We start from the raw sequence: 22910 nt of genomic DNA on the forward strand, positions 1-22910 counted from the left end.
TTCATGTTAGTGTGAACAATCGATGCTCACAATTGATCTAATAAACAATGTATAAGAACACAATGTCATACTCATTTAAAACATTCTGCCTGAAGAGGCAAAGTGGGACCTGGTTTGTGCATCACAGCTGCATTTGAATTTGCAAATCTGAAGCCTTGGCAAGTGAAAGATGTTCACTAAGTTGCTTTTCTAACTCTGTGATAAATGACCCAATAAACAGTGCTCTCTGGGACGGCATATATTTGGATCTGGCTGACATTTTGATTTTGCTGGGCTTGTGTATTTGCCATTAAGCATTTGGCTAATGTCTTGGTTTAATTTAGGGAATTCTTTAGATACACACTCAACATCCACTTTAGTAAGAACACCTGCATTCATGTGGTTATCTAAATCAGCCAACCATCTGGCAGCAGCACGATGCAAAAAATGATTCAGATACAGGTCATGAGCTCTAGTTTACATCAAATATCCAAATGGTGACCTTTAGGACTTTTTCATATGAATTGAAAATTTTCATATGAACTGGTTTGAATATTTCAGAAACCTTTGCGACATGTAGTTTACACACAAGTATTAGTATTTACACAGAATAGTGTGAAAAAACAAAAAACATTGAGTGTGCAACAGTTTCATGGGTAAAAAAAAAACAAAAAAAAACCCAAAAACATTGGTGATAAATTAGATCAACAAAAAATGTCCAGATTGGTTTGGGCTGCCAGGAAGTCTATAGTAACTCAAATAATCACTCTTTACAACCATGGTGAGCAGAAAAGAATCCAAGCAAACACCATGGATAAAACCTTGAGGTTGTGCTACAACAGCACAAGACCTCATTAGGTTCCATTCCCGACAGCCAAGAACAGGAATCTGAGGCTATCATGGACAAGGTGTCTCCTAGACAATTGTAAATTATTCTGAAGTTTCTGAAATATTCAATCCAGCCCACCTGTTATTAACAACCATTCCACAGTTCACTTATATTTTTAATTCTGATGTTTGAGGTAAACGTTAACTGAAGCTCTTGATCTGTATCTGCATAATATTTTGTACTGTGCTGCTGTCACATGATTGGTTGATTAAATAATGACATGAATTTGCAGATGTACAGGTGTTCCTTATAAAGTGGACATTGCATGTTTAATGTCTAGCCCGCTCTTATGCACACACTTAATGTGATTAATATATGATCGTTTACAAGAAGACACCAGACGATTCCAGCTCAGCTCTTTGAATTATGGCTTACATTAAACCAGTCTCATTCCACTGAGGACTAGGGGGTGAAGGGCTGTAGGGGTGCAGAAGCTAGGACATAAACAGCTCTGACAGGACACTGTGTTAATAGTCTAGAAAATAAACATAATGCTATTTAACCAAAGAAAGCTTAACAAACATCTACTTCTAAAATGGAGGTTATAACTTAAACAAGAAACCGAAAGACATTACGCATATAAATACGATCAGGGTAAAAATAGACTTCTGAACCGAGGAAGGTATGACAATTCAGTTTGCTTTGATCTTGCAAGGTGAACACGACTGTATGTATATAAGCAGGAAGTGAAAGTATGAACTGACCTGAGCTGCTTCCCAGCCCCATTGCCTGTATTTGGGGTCATGCGTGAATCTCCACATGTACCAATAAGTCTCAATCACCTCTGGCCTCAGAATGTAATACTTCTCATTCTGCCTCACAGCAACTGCCTCCAGCCCACTGTCAAACTTGAAGGCCTCTGGACCAAGCTTCAGAACTGGAGATGTACACAATGCTAAATACACATCATCCTAGCAGCAGAAGAGAAAAAAGCTCCAGCAGAATTTACTGATCACACTGTTTAACCCGGTTAGGAGGCCTGTTATGGAAAAGCTGAACCAGTTTATCCAAATTAAGCTGCGATGAAACCTCAGGCAACATGCATGATGCACAGACTGAATTTATATGAGTTGTATTTTTTAGTCATTTGATTGAGTCTGTCACAGCAAAAAAGTTAAATAAATAAATTGTTTACATTTAGAAAATTTATCAAACAGGTCTGCTACTCGTTCCATTAAATAGTTAACTTTCGCTGAAAAAGTAGTGACACCACAACATTACTGGACACACATAGCCTTGAGCCTATTACTGCAACCATTGCTTTTAAATTCTGACTCTACCAAGCAGCAAACTGAGATTCTATTAAATCCCTTCCTTACTGACCTGTGCGATCGTAGCTTTCATGGCAAGTATGGGCAATCTCAGCTCCCAGCTGCAGGTAGTGGCCAGCCTTGTCTCCTGGTGACCCATCTGCCCCTAGAGCAAACATGCCCCCAGCAAAGCATGTCAGGTGACCCATCTTGCGTTCCAGGTGGCCGTTCTTCCACTCGCCGATAAAGGTGAGACCGCTGCTGGACTTCCGTATGAGGTGACGTTCAATAGCCTTGTAGTTTATGGAAAAGAAAAAAAAAAGGTTGAGCAAGGAGAGATGAGGCATCTACCCTAACAATGCTTATTTTTGGCAATGGGCTTCACCTCAATAGCATCATCATAGGTTTTGCGAGCCTCTGTGTCAGTTTTATCAGACATGAGCCAGGCCTTCAATAGATACTCATAGAAACTGTCGCCGAGTCCTCCCACTGATGTGTGATCTGAATAAGATAGTGGAGCAAGGGACACTGGTAAGGCTCATGGGATAGACATGCTTAGAAAGAGCAGTAAAATGAGAAATTCATGAACATAGTCACTTGCCTTGCCCAACCCAAAACCAGAGCGATACACACCAGACGTGCTTTATTGGGACATGGGTATGAGATTATGAGGCAAGTGCATATTATAAATTATGTATAATATTTATTTCTGTTCACCAACCAGTACAAGTTTATTCAGGCTCAATGGACTCCCTTATTTTAATAATGCAATAAGGTACATGTTATTGCCTGTGTTCATTTGCAGAGAGACTCCAGCAATCACCTATTCACTCTGAAAGGTCACCGCACACTGTGTAACATGTTCATGGAATGTGTGCACAAGACTGTTGGGAATCACATCACTGATTGGAATCGGTCCTAATAGCTTTTTAATTTTATAAAACATAAACAGAGATATGACTATAAATATTGACAACACTATCTGTAGCTTGATGATAAAGAGAGAACAATGATGCATGTAAAGAAAACATTAGCTCCTAATAATTTGATTGAGAAACTATGAATTATGTTTAAAAAAAGACAATTTCAAAACAGTGAAAAGAAGAAATTTGTCGGTCTTCGTGAATTACAAAAAACACGATATTCCTGTGTGCTGTCTTTATAATTGATGATAAGCTCAGGATACCTAGAATGCAGACATAAGATTGACAAAACCGTGACAGACAAATCACTGACGAATGGTGAAGGAAACTTTAGCAAGTCCCAACGCCTACATGTCAGGTTCTATAAGCAGGAGTGAATGTGGTGTGTGTATTTGTGAGTGGAGGATACTGTGATGCCATGGAACAAGCAGTGGAGGGTTGTTATACAGGTGACTTTAGGAGAAAAGAAACAGATGGCCGGGAGATGGCAATGCTCCTCCTGAGACTGCTGTGTGCACATGGGTGAAGGTGGATTTTCCCACTTTAGGGCCTCTTACCACTTGTTGAGCACACCTAGTATTTACACAAACTACACTTGGGAGAATTAACATTTCCCTCACACTCACTCGCCAAAATCTAACGACTGTGCAGGCACATAAACCCAGGCACAAACACGGTAATTACACATTTCCATAACAAGAGCATGGCGCACATTTTCAAACGCTAATTACCACCAGTTGTTCATGTACTCTATGTAGGTGATGTAGAGAAAAGATATTGGAGCAAAGAGAGAAAAAGACAGAGAAAGTCAGTGTGTGGTGAGTCACAGGACAGTGAGGATAGAAATATGAGTAGAGAATAATGAAATAAGAGAGTAATGACACAGGCAAGAATTAGAATTTACACACAAACAGAACAAAAACACAAAGAAATACGTGGGATTTTCTGTAAGGATGCTTCTTTTTGTTTTATCCTCTATTTCTGATATTAGTTTATGCAACAGCTTGGATTCAAATCATGCATGTATGCTAAAAGTTCCAACATGGTGATGCAGTGTGTAGAGTTTTTGCCTCACAGCTCCAGGGTCTCCTCAACTCTGATTAATGTTTGTGTGAACATTGTGATTGTTCTTCCCATGCCCATGTCTGTTTACACTGGGTTCTTAGGTTTCTTCCCATTTCCCCAAAAAAATGCATGGTAGGTAGACTGGTGACTATAAAAAATTCCCCAGATGTTTAGGTGAATGTGTGAATGTTGTCCTGGAATGGACTACCCATCTCATACAGGGTGTATATCCACCTCTCACCCACTCCAATAATGACCAGTAATAAAGCAACTACTCTGCTACAGATGAATATAAGAAATGAATGTACACAGCCAGAGGAGTCATGAGGGCAGGAGTAGAAGGGGAGAGATATGAAAGGGAGAGAGCCTCTAATTCAGTGAGCGGAAGAAAGATGGTGCATAGATGCAAGACATATGCAAGTAGTTAAATATAACATGATATATTGTGTGTGTGTGTGTGTGTGTGTGTGTGTGTGTGTGTGTGTGTGTGTGTGTGTGATGGGTTTTTAGCATATTTAGGACTTGCAAGTGTTCAAAAGCTTTTTCACACAATAATGCTCAGATTTTAGTCTCCACCATGATGAACACATTTCCATTTTGAAATGATAACCAGAATTCACAAGACTTCGATCTTCCTACTATTAAATAACAAGACATGTTTTAATAAGGCCACATGGATATGTATAGGATGCAGACAACAAAAAACAAAGCAGACATTTTGTCACAGTGTAGGAGACGAGGCCTCTTGATGTCTTTAAGCGCAGAGGGATAGAACAATGCAAGCCATGTTCAATAAATATAAAAATAGTGACAAAAGACGTTTGTATGAGAAAATGCATCATTTATAAACAGGTACAGCCAAACCCAGGTCGATGAACACCTCTATTTAGAAGGATAATGTGCAATATTAATGTTTTTTTTTTTTTAACACAACCTGCTATGCATGTGTATCTCTTGTATTTAAATAAAATAGTGTTCATAACTGTCACAATCATTTAGCGATCTTGATAAATAGTGAGATGTTTTAAACACATTAAACGATACTGTGATGTTTTTTCACAAGCTAATCATTATAACACAGCTGGTGTATTATAATATACCGTCACAGTGATAGATAGGGTTGTAAAAATCCCATCAGAGTTTATTTTATTCAGACTTGTTTTTTTTTTTTATTTGCCCATTGAACAACCAAGACCATTCTGAGCGGGTTCTCACACACACTGCTAGCTTTCAGAATTTATCCAACTTCAGGAAGATCGATTTTTTGTTCTTTCCATTTAAACCGAGAACATACAGCCCGATGTTTTCAGTTTTGAGAGCCTGTGTTATTTAAGTACTCAAGATTCTGAGATGTTGGTTACAGACATATATGTTGCCTATTAAAACACTCATCTTCGCTGCAGTGGATCGCACAGAGACATTTTACTCTCTCAGCTTAACTACTGAAATGCTACTACGTACACTGTTTGTATCCATAAACCTGGACTTGCACAAAGATGCACACTGTGCACACCTAGATACTGTATCGGTTAAAATGAAGGATGGCCTTCAGAATTTTAACACAAATACCAGCTTCTGTTATTGGGATTTTAATAACAGAATACATCATACTGCTTCAAATATTGGCTGTTCCTTCAAAAATACTGCAGTCATATTGTCATATTATCTAAACACAGACTGATCATATACTTTAAAGACAAATGTGAGCTAGTAAATGACAACAGAGATAAATGTTCACTGTCATCATTGCCATTTTATCAGTAGAGCTTGTCTGAGTGCAAAACACCACATAGAATTAGTGTGAATAGACCTTCTGCATCCCAGACAACGACAAGCCTTGCAATGTGCCATACAAGTGTGAATCCTTGCTTTTGTTTGTATTTTCTTTATGCAGAAGAATGCAAGAACTTTAAGAAGTGAAGGTTACTCACGCTGGCCCCAGCGACCTGTGCGAGGGTTCAGGTAGTTTGGGTAGAGCCCATTAGGCCTGTCCATTTTAGACAGCAGCTTCCGAATATGCATCACCTGATATAATAAGCAAAGCACAGAGTGTTGTTTGGAGATTAGCCACCTACACAAACACTTATGCATTAAGTGCATTTTAACCCACAAACCTTCTGATAGTAGGCAGGATTTCCAGTCAGATACGTGAGGTGCACAAACTCCATGTGCAGTGTTCCAAACTCAGCCAAGATGCTACTACCAGCTGAAGCCCAGCCCCAGTTACGTCCCACACCACTGAGACAGAAGAACAAAAGAAGTTATATATCTGCTCAAGTTTCCATCTGACCTAATAAGAGAAGAATAACAGTAATATTACTAATATGATAGCAATAATAATCCATCTATCCTACACAGGGTTGTAGAGAGCCTATATCGCTACACACATTTACACACTATCTTTGGATTGGGGAGGAAACCGAAGTACCCTGAGGAAACCCCCGTACCACCGTAAGCCACCATGCCCTCCCTAATAACACAACTCCAACACCATTTTAGTGTAATAGAATTCTTTAGACCCTGATGTGTTTTACTATGGAGAATTTGTTTGCAAAGATTATAAAGCACTTGGCTTTGAATAAAGATGTGTGTAAATCTAAAGCTCTCGGTTACAATCTTGGGAGATCCAGAAAGCCTCTGTTCCTGTGTTCCTCATTCATATTCAGAGTATTCTCAGCACATCCTAATTGGCTACAGCATGTTTTCATTTGTGTCGGACTAGTGGTGGCTGGGTGGAAAGGGATTAATAAAATAAAAAGCTTTTATCTTCAGAATTAGACACACCTTGAAGGACTGTCGTCTCAATATCCTTGAAACGCTCAATTCATTTACAAAAGCTTTGTCAGTCCCCGTTTGATTAACACAATTCATTTACAAAAGCTTTGTCAGTCTCCGTTTGATTAAGCTTTCCTCTACCCCAACATCCTTATGCATTTCCATTCTTGCTCAGGTACAAATAAAATGTGCACAGTTACATTAAGGCCCAGGAAGGCAGAGGGACAGTCAGAGATGCAGGGGCAGATAGAGAAAGATGAGGATGGAAAATAAATGTAAGTCAGTTTAAATAAAAAAATAAAATAAAAAAATAAGGGAAACACAGAAAGAAGCTTAATGAAGGCAGAAGTACCTTTTAAGGTTGACCATGGCCCAAGGGATGCCTGTGGGGGTGTTGAAGGCAGGAAGCAGCTTCTCAGCCAGCTGAACAGCCTTCACCTTAAAAACCTACCAAATGGACAGAACAAGAGCACAGGAGGGACAGTGAGCAGTAAAACTTAAATAAAAGCAGTAAAAGTGGGTATGAATAGCCCTCTTATCCAATACATGTTGCACCATGTAAACTGGAGAAATCTGACAGCATTTCACCATTGAGTATGAGGACAGGAAAGTTAAAGCTGAACGCTCTGTGCCTGTTATGTGGGTCGTATGATCCTATGACCATGTGGGCTATGAGGCAAAGATAGTGGTAAGACAGTAAATATCTGCTGACACCCATGAGGGCTTTGAATATGATTGCTTCACTGTGGGAAACATCATTCTACCAGGTGATGTCTGAATGTGCCAGATTAAGTAAGAGCTGTATATAGGTTGCTGCTGCTGTGTTCCTGGGAGATCTTCATTTAAAGTCACAACAGCAAAGTCACTATTACTACACAAAAGCTAGGCTGGCAGCTTTGCACACTACATAATCATTATCTTGGTGTACATGTTGCGCCAACTGGCTTGTTCATAAACAGTAGTTTAGCATTTTTCTTCTTATCCTAAGCGAGAGGAAACATACATTAAATACTGATCTATCGCATTTCAACAAAGAAAAAATTGGAATTGTTATATTATTTTTATACTCATTTCTCTACTAAAAGATATGACATAATGAATGACATGAATTCTCAGCTTTACTAGTGCAAAACATAGCATTTGGAGACTGTCTTTTCTGTGATTATGTACAGACTCAATCAAAGCAGAGAACATTACTTATTTTTATAACTGCTTATGAGCGAACGTTTCCTGTCCATCTTCTTAGCTATCCCTAGAAATTAAAACACATGCCTATTACATACACTGTTCACTGATCCAGGACATACAGTTACAGACAGCTTGATTCTAGAAAATGCTCTCTCAGGAATTAAACTGCTAAGGAAGTATTGGTGTAGACTGGTATAGATTCATAGGAGTTCATCTCACATGCTGGGCTCACTGCAATGCCATGCTAGCAGAGAGGTTATGGATCACTGCTGCTGTGATAAAGGATTAGAAAGAAAAGAACACACATAAGGTTGTTTTCCAAGTCACCAGCTTTTCCTAACTACACATTATGGCTGTGGAATCTCACGATTCGTTTTTGTTGATAGAGCAACCGATACTTGGTGACTGACAAGGAACAGAGAAGGAGGAGGATGTAATTGTGAGCTTTCTTTCTTAGGGATGATGGAAAGCACAAATCACACTCCTTGTAATGCAGATATCTTGGCTAACTAACTTCTACAGATGACTGCAAAATATCAGAACTGAAAGGTTTGTAACCCAGGTGTTAAAGCAGACGCAGTATGATGTTATAGTAACGAGCCTTTGCAATTGGTTACCTAGGCGGATTGAGATCTCGTCAATGTTGCCAATGAAATGAAACAGAAATGAGACTTGAAAAAGTCTTGCCCTCTACTGTACAGACTGGGAGATCCTTAACTGTGAGGAGATGCCATAATTGGATCCCAATGGCAAAATAAAAACCTCACAGGACTGAACAGGTAGCCAAACAACTGTCCTCTTGTGTATAAACCATTATTTTGACCTCACAGTAATTACTCTATGTCAGGTTTGTTTAGCAAGGCATAGACACTGAAAATCCTACGGACGCTCAGACGCTGTGTTGGCACCAGGGTTTTTAAGTTAGTACAGAGCCATACTGTAGCTTTGATCCCACTTAGACACAAAGGTCTCAGAATATCTTCTCATGCGGATGATTATTTGCACATATTTTCCATAATGAAGCAGGCAGAGCACGGCACAGAAATTCTTGTTTCCCACCTCATGAACTTTTCTGAGTTAATCACATTTTTAATGGTAGCTGAGAAAGAACAAAAAAAAATCTAGGTCTTCAGATTTTGTGCAGTGTTTTGCAAATAAGATCATTTAAATAATGCAGGTCCTTTTACAGCAGAAGTTCTGCCATTAAGAATGCCTTTTTGTTTCAGGTCTCATTGCTTCACAATGGTAATGGTACTCCTTACAGCTAAGGATGAGAGACCATCAAGGGCTGGGTCTCTCTGTGACCACCACCACTGTGTTCTGATGAAATGCCTCATAGCTCTCTACTGGAGAAATCCAATTTTAAGATCAGCACATCAACAGAAGTGGTGTCATTGAGAAAACAGAGGTCTCTTGTAGGTTGGTGGCCAGTTTATCCAGGCAGGGTGTCAATTGCATTTGGCTTTCATGTCAACCCACAGCACAGTTTCCTCATACGGTCATTGGCAGTGTTTATAACCTTGAAATACTTTGTACCCTTTCTCTAAAGTTGGTCAGAACGGACAAGTGCTTGCCATAAATTATTAAGGCGGCATGTGATGCCTTCAGTTACACAATCTAGGAAAACACCCTTATTGAAGAATGGAATTTTATTTTTTTTTAGATTTTTTTCCTCTAATTTTTTCTCGCCATCTCTCTGCTCAAATGCACAGAACCCGCTTTCCTTTTCTCCCACTGCCTGTAGCTGCTTTAACTCAACTGTGGCACTTTAGGTCAGGTCACACCTGCTCAGAATTGAAATGGGAAAGAAAACCTTCTTATTTTCAGAACATTAGTCACCTGATAACAGTGTGAAGTATCCCATACTGAATTTAAGCAAACAGAGGAAAATGACATTCAATAGTAGATAATTAACTTCACATATTTAAGAAAATGGGCAAGTTTAATAATCACTGTTCTACTCTCTTACTAGCTTTGTTGATTATGTAATAAATAAACCTGTTAGTAAACGGCCTGTCTTTAACTACCATGTTCCTCCTCATTATTATTATTGGATCTGTACCATAATTTAAGATGTTTGCCTCATACAGAATCTCATCAAAGTATCTCACATTTCAAGTACAAATCTTTTAATATATAAAGTACAGTGTGAAAGTTTTAGGTCACCACCGACTTTGTTTTAGCAAAGTGTTAATTACCATCCATACTTATTTTTGGTCTGTTCATTAAGATACAAACAGAAAATACATGAAATACACACGCGCACACACACACACACACACACACACACACACACACACACACACACACACACACACACACACAAAATGGTTTCTTCAGACATGAGTCTATATTTAGTGTGATCTCCCTTGGCACTAAGCACATCTTGAACTCTTTTGGGGTTCTGTCCTGGAGTTTTCTGAAGTAAACTGGTATATTATACATTGCTTCTTGCAGTACTTCCCAGGCTTTTTCTCTCCAAATATGATTGTACTTGAGATTATGATGATGCTGAAAAATAATACCATCCCCAATCAGGCGTTTACAGAAGGAATGGCATGATGAAATAAAACCTGTCTGTACATTCCAGCATTCATGAGTCTAACAAATCGGACAGTATCGCCAACATCGCTGGCAAAAATCCGGCCCAAAACCAGGACAGACCTTCCTTCCACCGTGTTCCTGGCCTAAGACTTTTGTGCACACACACACACACATGCGCGCGCGCACACACATGCACGCACACACATGCGCGCACACACACGCGCGCGCACACACGCGCGCGCACACACACATGCGCGCACACACACATGCGCGCACACACACATGCGCGCACACACACACGTAGCTTTTCAAAATTTTCCTTTCATAGCTGACAGCACCATCAAAGTGCTCTTGGCCATAGGAAAAAAAAATGGTCCCCTCATCTAAATTCTACACTAGTGTGACAGCTCTGATGAGTGCTGTACCTGAGTACAGAGGCGTGCAGCTTGTGCAGAGCTGCTGGATGAGCCTGTTTACTGAGAGCTCTCTGGCCAAGAGAGACTTCTTCAGTCAATTAATGACTTTAGCTGTTAATTATAGCTATGAAACCCAATTCAGCAACACATCTCTAAACACTGTAGTCGCATTTTTCTCTCATTCATTCATCGCTCTCCTAAGACACAGACTAAAGGGGAGGACACAAAAAAACAGAAGGTTAAAGAAGAACTGAAAAATCTGGAGCAAAAGAAAATGTACGGGGGAGAGGAAAGCGTGTGTAAACATAATCCATCATGTCGACACAGGTTGGTCGGGAATAGGATGACTGGCAGCAGAAGGCCAGCGTGGAGGCAGCGGTGCTGTGAGGACAGGAACGAGAGCTTCACTTTCAGTTAAACTTTCCACTTAATTCTCCACCTTCATCTCCATTTCCCTGCTGCATTTTTAGCTAACCTGCAACAACCAAGTTTTATTTTTCTCACATCCATTTGCAGCGGAGTGTGTCTTCGTGTCCTCAAGTTAAAACGTGGGAGGTCAGAGGTGTATGATACTCAAGGGAAGAGAATTCTGACACCTCTTTCTTGCACTTGAAAACCTCTTAAACTTCTTAAAGAGGAAAGAAGGTGTGACTTTTCATTTATAGGTATGAAGAAATTTCCTTTTTGACCTGCTCTTTATTTCTGAGTGAATGGCCAATATATAACGCTACACATACATAGTTATAATAATCCGTAATCCAAGTTTATGCCTAAAAAAACAAGAGTTGATGTGAAATTAGAAAACTATTAACTTATGAAACTTTGCAGGAGTTCTTTGAGTCATTTCTTTAGAGAAAACCTGTAGAATGCTGTAAGTGAACGATCTGTTTCACATCACATCACAAAAGTTTGAACAGGATTGAGATCAGGACTCGAGCCAGCAACATCATGTTTAAAAACATACCCCAAAAAAAAACCTGATTAATCTTGAGCCATGAATAAAAAACATCTGGTTATACTTTTGCTTTATATAATTTAATGAATGGATGCACATGTTCTTAAAAATGAATCCAAATGGAAGTACAAACCTTGGTTATATGGGTGGGAGAGAAATGTTTAACATAGTATTATATTATAATATTTTATATAACATTAGTTAATGCTCAGTTACTGCTCAGAACATACATAAGAACAAAAAACCCCAAAAAACAAGCAGGATTCTGCAGGTAGAAATGCCATGTTGATGAGAGAGGTCATAGGAGGATGGCCAAAGTAAAGTCTATTACTACAAAATAGTGGAAGAAAATATGAGAGGAAATGTGAATACTGGATTTTTTCCCCTAGACTGATGCTTATAAACACCACAGAGCAGCTAAACACACTGTCCTATATACCTGAACCTGCAGACATACAACATCTTTGAGTTACTAGGCCATTTTTTTCCACTCAGAGCAGAACCAGTAGTGCTCTAATTCATGCTTACGGTGCTGCTGGAATTCAAACCCAGGATGCTAACGTCAAGTAAATGGCAACTGAGGTAGTTGTGCCACTTGGGCACTGTACACTAAACCAGTACTACTAAACTTTACACAGTGAACTGGGTCAGGGTAATACACGAAAGCAGATATGCTAAAGGAAGATAAGCAAGTGAGCAAGCAGAAGGGCTAATTAACAAGAATGGAGCTTATTTTCCCAAAGAACACGGCACAGTGGCCAGTCCAGTTCACTATCAGAATTTGTATGGACTACGTGTATTTTTTTAATAGTGTAACACACACACACACACAACTCACACAGGCAGACACGCAAATATTTTTTGAGGTCCACAAACTCATGGAGTTCTTAGGTGACACCTTTTACAGCACTTTTCCATTTCAAAACCATTAGCCAAATAACCCGGTGAATTTTTCTATGCACTTGAACAAATCACAAAATAACTTACTTCTTGTCCAGAGAGGTAGTATGCAGCAAGCAATCCCCCAATGAAACGGATATTGACCTCAAAGACAGATACTTCTGCATTCTGTGGGGAACAAAAGACATTACATATTTCAGTCATGTAGTAATCCCAATACAGCACCATGATAGAATAGATCACCATTTTATACAAGAGCTGTGTGTGTGTGTGTGTGTGTGTGTGTGTGTGTGTGTGTGTGTGTGTGTGTGTGTGTGTGTGTGTGTGTGTGCATGCACGTATATTTTTAGTACCTTGGTCCCCACAAAGATATCGTGCATACATGACCCAGACACACACACACACACACACACACACACACACACACACACACACACACACACACACACACACACACACACACAAACAAACACAATCAACAACATAGCTTGTGTTGCATGTTGTAAAACCATATACACACAGCTGCAACCTAAAATTGCTTATACAATCCCATTCCAACCCCACATATGCTTTCTGAAATAGAAGAGCAGAGCCTTATACTCAGGCAGATGAGACGGCTTCTTAATGGAACAAAAATGACAAGGTCATGCTTCAGCTGAGTTGCTTTGCTTTCCCTTCTTTTCCTCTGGCTATATTATTGACAAAATGTATGAGAAGAGGATCAACTCGGATACGGGTTGTTAAATCCAAGTCAGCTTTTGGGTTCATTTTTACAATTAATTAATTGTGATGGCAAGCAGCCTCATTCATCACCGCCATGCTACCACAGAGCCCAAATTCACAGAGAACCTAGAATAAACACTAACAATGACTCATCACAGGGCTGTAACCTGTGCAAAGAGAGAGAGAAAAAACTGGCAAAGCGGCATTCAGCCCTAATGACACATGACTTTCAGTGCAAGCATGAGCATAATACTTAAACAGACCAGATCAGTTCTATGTGATTATGCTGGAGCTACAAATATCAATTATCTTTTTTTTTAATTTTTTTTTTACCTTTCTTAAAACATATGGCACGTAAGAGCAAGTGAGTAAAATGTCAAAAGCCTATTAATAAAATCACTTAAAAATGCTCAAAATATGTAGGGTTCAAAGGGCTATTGAGCCCAAAAGTGAGAGTTTCCAGCTGCCTCTCATCCATTAAACACACTCCATAATTAGTGGAAAATGAATTGGCAAAACTCACAGCCAGAGAGAGAAGCATGTGCAGTGGAGGTTTTGTGAGCACCAGCCTCCGAGCTTCCGACCTTTCATCATTCTCACTGTATTACTACTAATAATGTCAGACACTGCTACTATTATACTGACTAAAGCTGTATTACATAAACCAGTGATTAATCTTCTTTCTGATCTCACAGGCCTCAAAAAAAAAAACAACGTTCCAGTGCTCTTTGATTAGCTCTAAACTAATTTAATAACCCTCGGCTAGATGAGAAAGTGAGAGGGATGGGAAAAAAGAGAAAGTAAAGGGTACAAAATGCATACAGGAATGCAAAAATAAAGAAAGTATGGGCAAAAAATGACTGGAAGATGGAAAGGACAAAAGTGCAATTTAAAAACCATTGGGTATACCTGCCAGACGTTGGAGGAATAGATGGAGTCTGTGGAGCTTTTTCCAGCGTGACTAAATTCCCTAACTCTCTCACATTTATCAGTTCCTGCTATTATTCGCTCTCATAAAGAGATTCTTCTTCAGGGCACTAGATACTAAGCTCCCTGCCCAAACTGTTCACACACAAAGAATTGTGGGAATTGTGTGTTGGACTACTGACTGAAATGTTGAGGGTTTGAATCCCAGGACCACCAATTTGCCGGTGCTGGGCCCTTGAGCAAGGTTTAACCCTTATCCCTAAATTGCTTGTATGAGTTGAATGAGATCAGTCGCTTTGGAGAAGGGCGTCTGCCAAATGCCATAAATGTAAATTTGGCACCAGCCCATTGCGTGCCAACAGACACAAGGTGAACGCAAATTAGAGGTACATCCTCCAAATTTGCAGCTTATCCCAATCGAGCAAGGGAATAGTTCTCATTTCTAAGCTTTACCTTTGATACTTTAATATCTCTTTTGAAGACAAATTTACACTGAATAACTTTATATTCAACCATTAAAAACGAGACACATTCCTACTGGTAATGCAGGCCTTTACATGTGTGTGAACATTTGCATGTGATCACTCACCACACTGAAGTCCAGGCTCTTTTCTATCCACTCCTGACCATCTTTAAACTCATCATGGAGGCCCATTATATAGAGTGTGTCCAGAGCGTCTACTATCGAGGCCCCCAGCTGGGAATTACCTGAAGACACAAAGCACAGACATGTAAGTACATACCACGATTTCTATCCCAACACCGATGGTCAAAAAGCTATAGGGTGTAGTGCGGGGTCAAGTTCTCAAAACAGATTAATCATATTAATATAATATTGAGAAATAGAGAAACAGTTACTCTATAAAAGTGAACATGTAAATATGATCATGATAAAGTTTGCTCAAATGTGTTGCCTGAGGTGGTACAACACTACTACACAACACTACACCAAGCACAACTGAGACATCAGTCACTAACTACAGCTACGTCACTCTTCACTCCTCTATTTCACACTAAACTAGACCAGATTGGGATTGAATAGTGTACGGCCGTCAGCAGAACAGTACTGAGCTCATTCTCCTCCACAGTTTGACCACAGTTTTTGACCAAAGTACTATTGTAACCAGACTTTATACTTTCTCTTATCTTCATTGCTGTAAATGATGTGATTAGGTATGAATAAACAAACACATTTACGCTATGTTTGATGGCTTGATTTCTTTAATTTTATTCCTCTAACTTGCACTGTTACATCATCTATAGTTTTTATTAGTATTAATAATGCTACAATAGACCCATAGCAAGCAGACTCTATTTACAGAATAGTAAATAGATACAATAGTAAATTTACATGCAGTAAAGACAGAGTCCATGTTACTTCTACATTTTGTATTAATATTGTATTCCATCACCAATGCAATTTGGTCATTCAGTGTATTCCTGTAGCTTTACAAGCAAGTTTTGATTTGGTAGGTTTCCTGTCAGAGACACTAACAAGCTGTCAATCCTGAGTCACACAGGCCCTGAACAGAAATAAATATAGAAACAAACAAAAACTAGAATAATGAACACTAGAGTGAAAGTCTAGACATTGAACAAGCTTGCTAAAAACTTGGATTAACTTTACTTTGCCATCTGTTGAGGTCAGTGCTAAACATGGTGAATGAAACAGTCTCTAGACTACAAAGTGCTCTGCAGCTCCTAATTAAAAATATATTCAAAACATTTTACAATGCATGCTTGTCATATATTCCCACATTAAATGACTGTCATATTTCAGATATGTAGCAACATTAACAATTTATTCGTAAAGCAAATATGTCCTTTTATAGACAGTACACATCAAAAGCACATTTTCTATGAACGTTTAACTCATTTTTAGTGTGTTATTCCGGCATATTCGTTCCGGGAAACAGAGTTCATGATTAAAATAGGCTTTATTGCGGTAATGCTAAATTGCTTGAGATATGCAGGGACAGGCATTATTTCTCTAGACAGTGCTACAATTCCAAGCTGAAGACCTAAAACCCCAGCAGATGACTAGCAGCGTCATGCTGCTGTAACCCTAAATTTTTCAACAACGTTAGCTGTCGAAAGAGGCAGCTAGCTCTCTCTCTCTCTCTCTCTCTCTCTCTCTCTCTCATTATGTGAGAACTGCAGTGTTATTATCATTATTGACAGAGACTCTAAATCACTCTAAAAATACCCAGCAGCCTCTCAACTCTGCAAACCCTTCTGTTATGCCCAACAGCACCCAGCACATGCTGTTACACACCTCTGACATTCAGGCAGGTCATAACTGAATATAATCTCAGTCATCTTCTCATTTTACTTTATGTTATGTTTTAGTCTCCCCAGCTCAAGTGTGTGTTATCTTAATGCATTCTCCTAATTTTAATAAACAAAACTTGTTTCAAATTCAGCATGGATATTTAGGGAGTAATATCAGTCCCGGTCTCTGTAGCACTTATGCAGAGTGTGTGCGTGTGTGTACGTGTGCCTGTACATGCACCTGTAAGCAGTATGGTGTGTTTACAGCTTTTCTCTAAAAGAGCCAAAACCTTTAATTCTATTTTATAACATTAATTAGTTACCTCTATATGCTTGTTATGTCAACAGAAGCTTGTAGCATAGATTAAAAAAAAACGAGTATGCATGGCAAACAAATGTGAAAAGAATAAGTGTGACTGTGTTATTATATCCAAACCAAAACACCTGATCTCCCTCACTGCCTTACTGTGAGAGAGAGAGAGAGAGAGAGAGAGAGAGAGAGAGAGAGAGAGAGAGAGAGAGACTAAGAGGCTGCTTAAGAATATTAATAACACAGTCATTGCCATTGTATCTGCATGCACCAGATTCTGACGCACCATGCTCCACATCACAGAAGTTATCATCACTCGAGGCCATAGAAGAAGCATTAAGGTAAAGAATATCTCACGCATGCCTGAAAATCTATTACTCTAGATTGCACAACATGATGCTGTTCTTCACTGCTTGAGTGTTGGTACCACAAGGTGGAAAAAAGGAGGGGAAAAATGCAAACTGTTTAAACCGTTTGGAAACCGTTTTCTCTCTGAGAGTGTCACCAAAAGCGTGTGTGCGTGTGTGTGTGTGTGTGTGTGTATAACAGAGAACAGTAAGAGTAATGTCTATATACAGCCATGGGCAAAAGTTTTGAGAATGACACAAACATTAAGTCTGTAGTTGCACTCACAGTTGCACTGCCATTCCTGGTGGCACCCTGATCCCACAGCTGAATCAACTTTAGGAGAAAGTCCTGGTACTTACTGGACTTTCTTGAGCACCCTGAAGCCTTCTTCACAACAATTGAACCTCTCTCATTAAAGTCATTAATGATCTGAATAATGGTTAATTTGGGTGCAATCTTACTAGCAGTAATATCCTTACCTGTGAATCCCTTTAAGTGCAAAGCATGATAATTATTTGAAATTGAATTAGCAGGTAAACATGGCAGGTAATTACAATTAGCAGGTAAACATGGCAGGTAATTACAATTAGCAGGTAAACATGGCAGGTAATTACAATTTGCAGGTAAACATGGTTAACAGAGAAAGAACAATGATTTCAAGCACCACCCTTCTTTTAAAGCTTCCGGGCTGTTATTCTAACTTAACCAGCATGACAGAGTGATCTTCAGCCTTGTCCTTGGCAACACTCGTACTGAGAGAATCACTGACATGATGTCAGCTGGTTTTTAGAGGATCAAGTTCATTTTCATGACATTTTCACTGAAGCAGCAGACTTTGTAAAAATTCATATTTGTGTCATTCTCAAAACTTTTGGCCATGGCTTTAGACTTCCTTATCCAGTGATCCACTTTCAGAAGTCTCTAGGAGTAAATATATATACAGTATAAGCCAATACTGGTTCACTAGGTCACAGACTAAGAGACCCATCAGTAAACAAGCAGGTAAGTTTAAAATGACAAAGACAGGAAAAAAGTTCAAAACCGCTGATAAATAAAAGATCAGCACAAGCATTCAAACTACATGTAGAGCTACATCCAGGCATGCTAACTGCATAATGGGTTTCCTTAGTATGTAACTTATGACATCCAATTTATTCTCACAATTTCCTCTGCGATCTTTGGGTCACACAAATCAGCTCTAGGGCAGAAGGCAAAACACTCGAGCGATGTACGAGAAAATGAAAGGCTCTTCGAACAGCACTTCATAGAAATAGCTAGTGGCTGAGTGGCACGCACTTTGTCTAAGGAGGCAGGATGATGAGGCTCCAAAAAGATCATGATTACGTCAATCCAGCTTCTGTGAAAATGAAGCTCTTTAAAATGCATGCATTTTGGGTTATTACATCTTGGACATCGTAAGGACTGGAGACATTCTGCAGATAGGTAAGTGCACTTTTCTCAAAGCCAGTTAACTTTTTGGACAGCCTTGAAATGAAAACCCAACATTAATTTCAAGCTTCAGTGCCATGGACACTCAAAACTACATTTTCTCTCAATTTTTTTTTTTTAAATGTAATCACTCTGATATATGCATAGGTATGTACAGTATTTACACATCTGCACAACAGGTTATTAATACTAACCACAGGTAACTGAACATGGTCATGATCTGTCAGTCATGCATTCTAATGTGCAATGAACTCTAAGGCCATTTATAGAGTCAGATTGAAAATGTTTTCAGCTGCATTTCACTCCATGTATTTTAAGACCTTTTCATTCAGCCTAAGCCATTACTTATCTATTCAAGAGAAAATTGCAAACCTACTCAAGTGTAAACCCCAAATCTCAAATGTAAGAATGTGTGTATGTGTATGTGAGTGTGCTTTATGGGAGGGAGAGTTGAGAAATTGGGCAGAAGAAAATAAAAGATGATGTAAACCTCTTAAATACACTGTATTATGTGTCAACATTGTTGTGTGAATATATTAGTCATTACTCAATTTTACACTCTAGATACCATTCATTCAAAACAAAACAACACAAAGAACAAAGAAAAAAAGAATTCAGAGCCAACACACTTCTTAAACCGGCAAGGAGATTTTAAAAAAGGTTATATGAGCTAACTGCAGTTTATGGAGCCCAAATGTACAGTAACATCAGCCATATTGGGCCAATTCCCCTCCATTGTCATTTGCCTTTCTTCTTCATTCCCTGCATGCTGTCATCCAAACTTGCTTCCAAACATATAAGTGTCTTGAGAACACAGTTTTTACTGAGCTACAGCACTCTGATGTATTTGCTTGGCATTTTGATAAAGTACTGAGGTGCAGCACTTTCATTAATTATGGGAGAAGGGACACCGAGGAACAGAACGCTGAGGGACGTGAGAGAACAGTGAGGGCTAAAGGAAGGTACACTGAGGAACAAAATGAATAACTCTGATAGGACTGGGGAATGGGGTGCTGCAGGCAAGACAAGGGTCTGGACAGAACAGGACAATAGGGGATGTTAGGGGCAGGATTAAGAGACAGGATGAGACGAGACAAAAAAAAAAAAACATGGTGGAGGCTAAAGAGGACAGTGCGGGATAGGAGAATACAAAAAAATGAGGGACGGAACTGGGAAATGACAGTGAGGGACAGGACAGGGGAGTTACGGAAAGGACAAGACATGACAGTGAGGGACAGGGCAGGGCAGGGCAGGGCAGAGAGGGACAGGACAGGGCATGGCAGTTAAAGACAGGACAAGACACGACAGTGAGGGACAAGACACGACAGTGAGGGACAGGACAGAACAGTAAGGGACAATAAAATACAGTAAGGGACAGGACAAAACAGTAAGGGACAAGACAAAACAGCAAGGGAAAGGAAAAACAGTAAGGGACAGGGCAGAACAGTAAGGGACAGGACAAGATAGTGAGGGACAAAACTGGACACAAAGGTGAAAGAAGGTTTGGGGCAGGACTGAGGGACAGGACAGGAGACAGAAATGAATAAGGACCATTAACCACCAAACCCACACACATAGTTTGGGATCAACACTTTCTCTCATCTCCTCACTGTGCTTCTCTCTCCATCATCCATCTTTCTCCTCTCTCATTCTTTGTGCAGAGCTGAATCCCTGGCATCAGAACCTCAGAGGCTTTAAGTGCATTTGTAATGGCCCGAGGAGTCAAAAATACATGCGATTTCCTGCCCAAATCTGACACCGACCCCCTGTTTAAAATTTTATGTGAATGGAACAGGAAAAGAGGGTCAAAAAAAGAGAAGATGAAGCTCGGTCGAGGGAGCATTCCCTTTCTGCTGCTCTCAGATCTGATTATATGCCAAAACCAAATTTAAAAATAGAGCAACAGATAAATAATCCACAACATTTGAGGGCCCACACACACACTTGCACACACACGCACACACACTCACACACACACACCTCAGGAGAGATAAAATAGGCTGGCAAATTGGGTTGTGTGGGCTCATTTTGAAGAGCAGGATATTATCTAGAGACCACAACTGCACTTACTGAGAATGCAATATGGCAGCTCTGCACCTCCGGACCGATGAGGTTCTCCATTTTATAACCTGCAAAGTTTTTGCTTTGCTAATGGTACAAACAAAAAAGCAAACATTTGATAACACGCTTCCAAATGAATCACATGCTATTTTATTCATAAACACCATGAAACACTACAGTTCACGCCATCTTCCCTGGAGACATAAGATGTTCCACTGGGCATAACCGCTCTCGCTGCACAACACGGCCAACTGCTGCAGCCCCATTACGGTCTCTGCTTCAGGCTAGACATATTTTTGAGACAAATGGTCTCAAATATCTGGCCTCTTTTTAAAAGTCTATTTTAAAAAAATCGCAGACTATCTGTCTATCTAAGCTGTCGAAATATTACTATTTGTTTATAATAAAAAAACAGACTTTCACATTAGAGGCATTGTTCAAGCTACTTCAATTCTAATCAGTTACACAGTCTGCCATATTATCCTAAAAAGAACTGAGTCTTAAAGTCAGCCTTATAGTAAGATATACACTGACATTCAAATGATCTGAACTCCATTCCTTTCCTATGTATAGAGGCTACACCTCATGAGTACAGTACAGAATGATAAGCAATAATGGGAGATTCGTGTATTCATTCTTCATAAATCTCTATCACTTTGTATGAACTGCACTCATCACATGCTTATGTTTCTTTGCCTTTTCTTTATCTCGCTGTATTTATTTCCATGCTTTTAGTTTGAGCGATATAATAAATATTATTACCTGTTATTGCAAACAAATGAATGATTTCTCTTCTTTATCACAATCAACCTGTTTTACTTTCAAAGCCAGTGTGTGATGTTTAACAACAGAATTAATAATCATGGCCCTTCAAAATGCTCTTAACAGTCTATTCTGTTTAACTGAAATTATTTCACTGTAAAACTGAAAGCCAATTTTCCCTCCATGAGGCTTTTGCCTTAATTACAGTAATAGCATAATTAGTCTAGTAAGTAAAAAAAAATCCACTATAGCAAAAAAAAAACCCAAAAAAACCCCCCACAAAACTTTACATTTCTGCTGTCTGGCATGCAGCCAAATTCCAAAGTGCATAACAACAAGATATCTAACTTGTGAAAGTACACCATTTCTGGGATCTACCAGTTCTGTTTCTCTGTGCTGCAACATGAAGCTAAGGACAAAAAAAGTCAGTTTCACATCTAAGCCGTCATTTCACAATTAACGACACACAGACACACAAACAGACAGACAGACACAGACTCACACACAGGGACAGACACAGACGCACACACAGGGACAGACACAGCCGCACACACAGGGACAGACACAGACGCACACACAGGGACAGACACAGACACACACAGACACAAGGACAGACACACACAGACACAAGGACAGACAAACAGAGACAGACAGCACACAGAGACATACACACATGCACAGACAGACAGACAGATACAAATAGACAGACAGACAGACAGACACAGTTCTGTGCTTGAAGCACTGCCTATACGCCTGTGTTGTCTACAGTCAGACAGAATGAACAAGAGAAATCACACGGCTCATTAGGAAAATATTAACCACCTAGGGAACGCAATTTCACAAGTAGCAAAGAAAAGCATGAGTAATTGGAGATTTCGTGAAGACTCCTAAGGGGATGAATAGGAATTATGCAAATGAGTTCCAGGATATTAAAGCTGAATGAAGCAAATGAAATTGCGGAAGGGGTTACGGGAAGAGAGGTTGTCTGAGCCTTTCCTCATTCTCCAGTTACCTCGTCCACTTCACTGTCCTGACCTTTTCTTTTTACTTTCTGATCCCTTATTGTCATTCCGCTTGCTCTTCTCTCGGTCTCTCTTCGCAATATATTTTCATAGTCACATAGGCCTTTGCTCACTGCCGGTGATATGCAGCTCTTTGCAACACCATCAATCAAC

At 39.5% G+C, this 22910-nt stretch overlaps 1 protein-coding gene across 2 annotated transcripts in view; it reads right to left on the minus strand.

Annotated features, from left to right (window-relative positions):
• Positions 1-22910, minus strand: part of man1a2 (mannosidase, alpha, class 1A, member 2) — a 59070-nt gene that overhangs the window by 3082 nt on the left and 33078 nt on the right. For both annotated transcript variants that reach the window (XM_027164309.2, XM_047814748.1), the window contains 8 exons: positions 15124-15242; positions 12972-13052; positions 7234-7328; positions 6221-6344; positions 6038-6131; positions 2504-2619; positions 2192-2411; positions 1573-1745 (listed from right to left, as the gene is read on the minus strand). In XM_027164309.2, the coding sequence (XP_027020110.1) occupies positions 1573-1745; positions 2192-2411; positions 2504-2619; positions 6038-6131; positions 6221-6344; positions 7234-7328; positions 12972-13052; positions 15124-15242 (1022 nt within the window). The remainder of the gene's footprint in view (positions 1-1572; positions 1746-2191; positions 2412-2503; positions 2620-6037; positions 6132-6220; positions 6345-7233; positions 7329-12971; positions 13053-15123; positions 15243-22910) is intronic.

This window comes from Tachysurus fulvidraco, chromosome 6 (genome assembly GCF_022655615.1).
Source record: "Tachysurus fulvidraco isolate hzauxx_2018 chromosome 6, HZAU_PFXX_2.0, whole genome shotgun sequence".
Taxonomy (NCBI): domain Eukaryota; kingdom Metazoa; phylum Chordata; class Actinopteri; order Siluriformes; family Bagridae; genus Tachysurus; species Tachysurus fulvidraco.